This window comes from Monodon monoceros, unplaced genomic scaffold (genome assembly GCF_005190385.1).
Source record: "Monodon monoceros isolate NGI ecotype Baffin Bay Population unplaced genomic scaffold, NGI_Narwhal_1 Super_Scaffold_3, whole genome shotgun sequence".
NCBI lineage: Eukaryota > Metazoa > Chordata > Mammalia > Artiodactyla > Monodontidae > Monodon > Monodon monoceros.
Genome location: NW_021703780.1, coordinates 49,133,759 through 49,142,701, shown reverse-complemented (window position 1 = coordinate 49,142,701; position 8,943 = coordinate 49,133,759). Strand labels below are relative to the sequence as shown.

Below are 8,943 nucleotides of genomic sequence, written 5' to 3'. Positions count from 1 at the left end.
TTTGGAATCATCTGGAGACTAATACAGCAGTGCCACCTGGTGACCACTTTGTAACAGAAGTAACCCGCAGCTTCCTAAGGGCAGGAGAAAGAACCTGGGAGAGAAGACTGCTCCGTTTCTAAGGATTTAAACGAAAAGACAGCCTTTTTGATAGCTGAGAGACTTTTTCATCTTTATTGTAAATGACACTCCTTTATTAAAAAATCCAGAATAAAACCCCTCTGAGATTAAGTTTGAGCTATATTACTTTTCACTTTACTAATGTTGGACTGCAGCTAAAAGAGTTATCTTTGTCAGCACCCCTTTAAATACAGCATTATTGGTAGGTGTTGGGCGTGTTTGTTAGACAGGAGGTGGATGATCTCTGAATCCTTAAGCAAAAAAATTGGGAAGAGTGTGTGAGGTCCTAGGGACACCTAAGTGGTCCATACCCCCAAAGCTCCTAAACAATGGCTTTTCCAGGCTCCCTTGCATGAATACAGTGGTCCCTCTTCTCTCACGTTTTGTTACCAGGGATGGTTCTGTTTCTGAGAAATTTTGTAGGAAGTCAATTAAATACAGACACTGTTCCTTCCACTATGCCCTCCCTCAATCCATCTCTGGTAGAGTGAAGAAAAACACAACGGCCCTACTTGGTTGATTTTATTTTCATTTTTTATTGAAAGCTTCATCAAAGAAAACAGAAGTTTAAACCTAACATCCACTGATCTACAGAAAGCCCAAGGAATGGGGAAAATGGTAGCTAATTTGACTGTGGTACAGATGAAAAAATTAAAAATAAAGCCAGAAACACTGTAGAATTACAGAATTTTCCATGACAGAGACAGCAGTACAAAATGCTCTTAAATAAAATTCAAAATTGAATGATGTTTTGGAAATTCTATGAAGTCATATATGGCCTGAAACAAGGGTTTTAAAAGAAGCTGTGTCCCTTTTCCTTTTTTACAAACTATTTCATAGCAAGTACACTTTTACATATATACTTTTAAAATTAAGATTCCAATTACATTCTTCTTTTTAACTATATGGAAGCAATAATTCCCAGAATGGTGAAAACTTCTTCAAGTGTCTCTTTTGAAATAGTTTTTATAGTTCTTGAAAACTATGGACTAACTCCTTTTTTATATATAAAGAGATAACATATTTTGGGGAGGAGGACAGAGCATCTTTCTTAATAATGTAAGACCAGAGAGTTTAAAATACACGGTATAATCCTAAAATTACACTTTGGATACTATTTAAACTTGAAATAATTATTTTAAAAAAAATCCACCGGAGTGTCAAGGTCATTAAAGCCTTAATACTGTAATGCAAAGTCAAAAAATAAACACTGCAATTTTTTGGTCCAAGATTTAAGATAGGGATAAGAGTGCATATTTAACCAAGGGCTGTTACTATATTCCCATAACTCAATTTTGAGTTGACCTGTTCTACTGGTTCAAATTTCAATAGTGAACAAATCCAAAATAGCTTTCTTTTGAGGGAAGCTAAATTCTTTGCTACAGTTTTTTCCTTTATATTCTGCAAGAATACAGCCAACTCTCAATTGTTTGTGGTGGATGGGAAAGGGACATTATGGATATTAAAATCCCACAGAATATAATGCACTGACATTAATTTTACCAATGATTTCAAACTGCTTCAATAAATGAATACCTAAGGAACAAAACAGATTTGAATAGTATTTCCAAATGTTTCTTTTTCCATCCTCAGGGTGAAATGCTAATAGGAGGAAATAGAGCCCAAGTCCTAATAGTTGAAAAGAGAAGACAAAACAGGTGCACAAAGTGGATGATTAGCCCTTCAAAATTTGGGAGTATTGTATTTCTGCAGGACTGGGGCTTCAGGGCAGTCACTAACTGGAGGGAATACAGTGGAAGAAAAGCATGACCCAGTGGCCTAGTGGTTGGGTCTTCCTGCAGACTCCAAGATCGATCTCACCCCTGCTTCAACTTTAGAGCTTCTGCGTAGAAGACGCTTTTCTAAAAAGTTTATTTTCCCTCCCAGAAATACAAAGAAATAAATATGGAGAAGCCATCCATCCTTTTTTATGTGACAGCATAGGTAATGAGGTATAAAACCAGAGATAAAAGAAATCACCAATCTGGGCTGAGCTCCCCTGCCTTACATCAACATAGATCATTTGGGCCACTCAGGGATTTTGTTCTTAGCTTTTGTACTTTCCTGAACTCTATGTACTCCACAGAGGAGAGCCATGAACAAGAGCACTTGGATTAAGGGACCAATTTCAAGTTTCAGAATATTTTGTAAGAAATGTTCAATTTGAGTCAGACTCAGCTGTCTTCCAATGCCACAGTAGGTGTCATCCGCAAAACAAATTGATTCACTAATGAAATCCCATTATTACTCTGTCCCAGAAGGGGTATCATACACAGGATCAATGAGCCTGTTTCAAGCCTGTCAGTCCCTCAAATTGGAATGAGGTGATGTCAGTCCCAGCAAGCTCAGAAGTTTGAAGCATGCCAGTCACAACATGAAAAACAAAATCTCATCCTTACTCCCTACTGTGGACAAGAGAATATAGATCAAGGCTCTATGACATGTTTAAACTTGATTATGAAGTGTGATTCTTCCAATGTGCTGAATGTTGTTATATACCTACATAAATATTATACTTTCATTTGGTTTTATATCATATAAAAACATTTATCACTGAAACCCACTTAAAAATTTCTCTCGGCTGATCAGCTCATCTTGCAGTGGTTCCTGCACTCAGATTAAGAATGAGACTGAATTGTCAAATGTATTTTCAGTCTCCTACTAAGATTATCATCTGTCTAGACAGTCCATTGAAACTTTTTCTCAAGCTTAAAGAAGACTGCAAAGGTCATAATCACAACTCAACTTTCATTAATTGGAATTTTAGGCCACTGTGAAAGACTCATAAGTGTGTGTGTGTGTGTGTATATATATATATATATATATATAATAGACACCCCAATTATTCAAATAAAGTTAAAAAAACTAAGTACTTTTATTTTCTCATACATGGACTGAAAATGATTATAAAACAGTTTTGCAAGGGGTTGATGGACTCTGTAGGTACAGCAAACTTCCTGCTCCACCTAGCCTTCTCCTGCCCTGGGCTTTCCATCTCTGATACAGACGCTTTTAACACCATGTAGTTTTTCATTAAGAGGGATGGAAGTGAGTCTTATATGCTGTCAAATGTGGCAGATGTTAAGGTCACAGGAGAATTGATTCAAGTGAAGCATGGCAACAACATCTGAATGATTGAAATCTACCAAGGAAACAAACTAACCCTGACCAAACTGCAGTCAGGTAGATTATTTTTAGAATAGCATGTGACTTGCAATATTCAAGACATGCCCGTGTTGAAAGACAAACAGGCGCCCACCCTCCAAGTATTACCTTTAGTTCACCTAGGTTTCGTGATGTCTTCAGAAGACATGGCCAGGCTCTAAGGAGCTCCCAGTCACTATACAGACTTCCTTCCTGACAATACCTCCTCCTTATTAAAAGAATACCTACTCCTCCACTGACCATGGAACTAGAGTTTGATGGAGATGATTTTTATCCCATTTGGATTGTGGTCTTAGTTTGTTTCCTGACATTTAGGCTAAGTCTTGGCAATTACAATTGAAAGGAAAAATGGAAACATCTGAATAAATGCTTGAAGTATTGTGAAACAGAATACTTTAAAAAATGATTGTAGTCCTAATTTGGGTTAAAGTCACCATAATCTATATTGCTGATTAAATTAGGACTCTGATGTCTGTATGTACTGAACACACGTTTTGGTTTGTTTTACTTTTCATACAATGTAAAGTATGAAAAGTAAAGTTTGTTTTACTTTTCATACAATGCTTACCTGTTGATGCTTTTATTTTTTCCCCAGACTTGATTCTTAAAAACAATTTTTAGGTGAGATGATGTGTAAATTTGAACATGTGCCACTTTTTCCTTCTTTTTTTTCCTTTTAGATTTAAAATATTTTATAGAATGGCCTAATATAAAAAATCCAAACACAAAGCACACATGGACACATAAAATGACATAGGCAAAATGATAAAATTTGCCTGAAGTGGTTTAAAAAAATTGAGATTATTGAAATTTTATAGTTGAAAAAAATTTTGCTGAATGTATAAATAAAGCAGTAGTTTTGAATAGAAACAGGAAGTTACCTAGGCACATTCACCAGCCACATGGTAGCTACCTCTTAGTCTCATTGTTGATTGTGTAAATGAGACTTTCTTTGTATCACATTAAGTTTTGTTTTGTTTTCTTTTTTTACAGGAGAAAAAGAAAGCATGTTGATTTCATATTCAAATGAATTATGCCCAGGATAATCCTTATTTATACAAAGAGTTCAGAGACTGAAAAAGAGAAACAAAAAGCACAGCTCCTATACAGGTTTGTTTATCCCCCACTAACTTGGGGGCCCATTTCTCAAAGAGAAAACTTAAGTGCCACCCTTAAAATACATGAGAAGCTGAAAAATGGAACAGAAAAAAGCTGAAAAATGGAACAGAATAAAGTATAAATTTAGGATTCTCTCTAAAGTATGGAAAACCATAAGGATGGCTGTGACCAGTTGAAACTTTTTCGTAGCACATGCTACATTGCCTTAGCTATATTTTTGCCTCTAATTGGACCACAAAGATATGGAATCACTCTCTAGATAATGAGCTTTCAATTCATGGGGTTTTTCAAATAAGAGAATTGGATTTATTTCAACACTAGGCCTTTGTTTACAGGTCATAAATAGTAGAATATTGATTATTTTTTATGAGTCAAACTCATTACTCATGTTGACCTAATGGGAATATGCTTTACTTTTTAATGTTTTAGTTTTTAAACACCTACCCTGTTTTCTTTTACAGTGCACTGTATGCATTACCCTCTTCCTTCTGGACTAAGGTTCCTGTGACTTTGTGAGAAGAATTTCACCTATTCTAATGATACATTAGAAAGCCATTCTAGCACATGGGTCAATTAACAAAGTTCCACTGTCCTTCATTTCAGGTAAAACTGTATAGGTTGAACATGGATTTCATGACTCAAATATGCAGAGATGTTTGGTAAGTCAATTTAATTCATTTTAGACAATGTTTTGCATCATTCTCAATGCAAATATATCGCCTTTGGCTTTAATAATTGATCAAATCTAATTATTTGGGTTCTTATTCATATAAATCATACAATTTCTTGATTGTCAACTAGCATTAAAAGCTTACCTAAATTCCACTAATAGAATCCTCAATCTTATTGGTCCTATTTGCCTCAGGGAGCTAAACTGAAATTAAAAAGTCTATTTTCTCTTTCTTCTGATGACACCAGGATATGAAAATACAATGAAAAGAGGCAAAAAAGAAAAAAAAAAAAGATATCCCCTCCCCAATTGCGGAGTCAAGATGGCTATTCACGGTAGATGATGACAAAGACTGAGGCGAGAAGACAAAATCTAGAAGTGCGGGAATTTAGAAGGAAGACTGTTGTTACAAATACAGTGAGACTTTTTCAGGAGACCACTAACCAATCAACAGAGCATGACTGAGCTTTTTTGACAAGTGATCTTTCAGACCAGTTCAGGGAGTATCTTGAGTTCAAAATTCATATAAAGAAGTTTCAACCTGTTAAACAAGTGTTTTAGCTCATTGGTGGCCATCAATACAGGCTTCACAATTCAAGAGAGCTAGGAAGGAACCAGAAAAGCACATGGAATTTAAAGCCATTTGGCTCTATTGGTTGGAATCCAGAACTCTTGGTGCTGAAATTGCTGACCACACAGGAACAAGCTTCTACTATCAACAAAAATACATTTAAAATAAAAACTTTTTTTTTTTTTGCAGTATGTAAAACACCAGTGGAAGGTAGTTTAAACAAACAACAAAGTAAGAACTGGTCCGGCCATGTAGGTCAAATAAAATTTTAAAAAAGAAAAGAGAAGAAAAGAAAAACAACCTCTATCTTCTGGACTGCAATAGGGTGCCACTTCATCTTTGGTATAAAATAGGCCATCCATAGGCTGAATTTGATCACAACTAGGAAAGACTACAGAAATTGTCAACAATTTCTCTATCTATTGCTTTTTTTGTTTTTTTGTGTTTTGTTTTTTTTTTCACTTTTTGACCATAAGCTCCTATCTACTTGTTTTTTTTTTAAATGCTCTTAAGCTAGGTTTTGCAATGTGACAAGCAAAGCTGACTAAAAAGTTTGTAAAGCTCATAAAAAAGACTGCAGATAAAAAGCACTAAAGCTTTTGCTAGCCATCACGCTTCAGAAATAAAAAAATCTGCATTCTGCCCCCCAAACACGCATTATTTCTAATGCAGTTGTTTTGAAACCAACGTTAATAACTTTACCGTAAAATGTTTTAGCCTTCTAGAATGATTCAACACTTAAGACAAAGTTCATCAGAAGTCCCAGCATTTTCCCAATTCTTGCAGTTGCCATGGTTTCTTTTATCAACAAATTTTCTTCAAATGAAGAAAAACATTTTCTTTTAAACTGTACAGTTTTTTTTCACCCTAAAAACTCATAGTCTTAAACTTCTGTACCAGTGAAAGCTGGCACAATATTTCAATTCTTTCTTTTTTAAACAAGACGTTGAGAGCTTGCCTCGAGAGCCTTTGACGTCCTTAAAATTAAGGCAATTAAGATTCAAGATAAACCTTACCTAAATATTTCTAAGAAAAAAAAAAAAAAAAAAACCAACCCACTAGATTTAAACAAGAAGGGAAAAAGAAAGAGTAGCTTAATTACTGAGGAAGACAATTTGTTTCCATTTCTGCTTGCCCACCTCTTGACATCAGATTTTCCATTAAAAAAAAAAAATCTATCTACACCTTCAGATAAATTCTGAATTCAAATGTTCTTCCAGATAAATGTCAACCTTCCATGTTTTGCTTTGTTTGCTTGTTTGCTTGTTGTCCTCTTCTGGGATATTTTTTTTCTTTAAAAAGAATGATGGAAAAAATAAACTGTCAGACCACATGAAGGAACCACTTGCACAGCACATAAAAACACGTTGTTTTCATTGGGTAAAGTAGAAAATTAAAAAAAAAAAAGCATTCCATCGACGCCTGTGCAAAACTGGAAGCCAACTTCTTGTTCAATGAAGTTTCTTCATTCAAGGCAGAGTTTCAGACGGACATTCTTCGTTCGGTCTTGTTTATGGTCTGTGAAAACAATGGAATAAGAGGGGTCATTACACCAAAACAACTCTGAAATCACCTTCTGTGCTCTTTTCCAGTGAGCGCTCTTTAAAAGCTACCAAGCTCTTTCAATATAACAGTTATAAAAGCACATTGGGCTTAGGAGAATGTCAAATTCTGCCACTTTCACACAAATATATACTTGAGCTGGAGTTTGTTTAGATCAACAGATCAAGAATATCTTTCAGCTGTAAAGTTGTAAATATACAAATATATCTAGACAAGCAATATTTCCTATGTTCATGGAATGTATTCTTCAATGCTTGGCTTATGCTTTAGTTCCCCCAGAAATTCCTTGAGTAATTCTGTCCTTTCTGAACTCCCATGAGATTCATCACAAACTCAGTCAAACAATATGTGATTCCCTACTATGTACCCAGGATACAGCAATGGGTTTTATGTTGTTTTTTTTAATTGAAGTATAGTTGATTTAGAATGTTGTGTTGATTTCTGCACAGCAGAACAAAGTGATTCAGATATACACATACACATACTTCTTTTTAATATTCTCTTCCATTGTGCTTTATCACAGGATATTGAATGTACTTCCCTGTGCTATACAGTAGGACCCTGTTGTTTATCCATCCTGTATATAAGAGCTTACATCTGCAGCAATTGATTCTTTGTTACCTCACGGAGCTCATTAAGTGTATCCACATAAGCAGAAGGCTTATGTAAATAAGACAGGTAAGAGGGCAATGTAGTTTTGTTCACTTTCCAATTTCTTTTCTTCTTCCTTGCATCTCTATCTCAACAAGGTTTAAAATTTTTGAGAGCAGGGACTATATTTTACTTCTACTTTTTACTCTCCAGGAGTCTGGCAGACTGGTAGGCACACTGTAGGTGTTTAACAAGACAAATGCTATTTTTATTATATGTCACTTTGCCAGCCTAGCCCACATAATCTCTTCTGATTCTGCCCCATCTATATGGCAGGGCTGAGCTAATAGTGGGTTGATCTTTACTCTTATCTCTTCCACCCACAGATCAGAATTTAGCTCAAGAATTTCAGGGGTATCTTTTAAAATGAAGATGCTTCAAACTATCTGTAGGTCCTATTTAGATGAAGCCTTCGTCCCTCAGTGTTCTGTGGGTTCTTCTGGTGCCCAGCTGCTTAATTTAGTAAAGAAACCTCAGTGTTGCTGGGTAGAGTTGTCCAGGTGTTTCACTGCACAGGATGCTTGGCCGAAGGAGTGCCTGGGGGCTGATTTCAGCCCATGGTCTGTTCCCCAAGCTGTGTACTCTGGTGCAGGGCTGCATTTGCCCTGAGCAAGTGGCCCTTATTCAAGTTCACAAAAAGCCCTCAACAATGTTTTGAACTAGCCTGGGATGTTTTGACAGTTAGCCTGAAGGTTTCTGAGGAAACCCAGAGGGTTTCCTTTTCCTAATTTGCAAAAAGCCCTCATATGTCTCAGCTATAGCTGTTAGAAACCTGAGTAATTTGTTCCTAGAATCATGTAAGGAAAGCAACTCATTGATAGAGTGAATAGTTCCATTTTTAACCAAGAGTTTAAGTCTCTAGAAATACATATTATTTCTGTGTTATGCAAGAAAGTGGGGTTCCTTTTAAGAATAAAAGCAATCAAAATTTTCATAATAGCAGCAACAGTAAGGGAAATTTTAGTAGTAGTAGTCATGGGAACCATGGTATATATTTGGTCTCTCTGTACATCTTTGCAAAGTTTAGGTTTACGCCATTTACTTCTAAAAATCTACCTTGTTATGGGAACAACATTTTGTGTGT

General features: G+C 35.7%; 1 protein-coding gene across 4 annotated transcripts in view; it reads right to left on the bottom strand.

Annotated features, from left to right (window-relative positions):
- Positions 1-2,963: 2,963 nt before the first annotated feature.
- Positions 2,964-8,943, bottom strand: part of RBMS3 (RNA binding motif single stranded interacting protein 3) — a 711,536-nt gene continuing 705,556 nt past the window's right edge. For all 4 annotated transcript variants that reach the window (XR_003796707.1, XM_029242733.1, XM_029242735.1 and 1 more), the window contains one exon: positions 2,964-7,163. Coding sequence is in view for 3 of the 4 variants with exons in the window: in XM_029242733.1 (XP_029098566.1) it covers positions 7,157-7,163 (7 nt within the window). In the remaining variant the exon portion in view is untranslated. The remainder of the gene's footprint in view (positions 7,164-8,943) is intronic.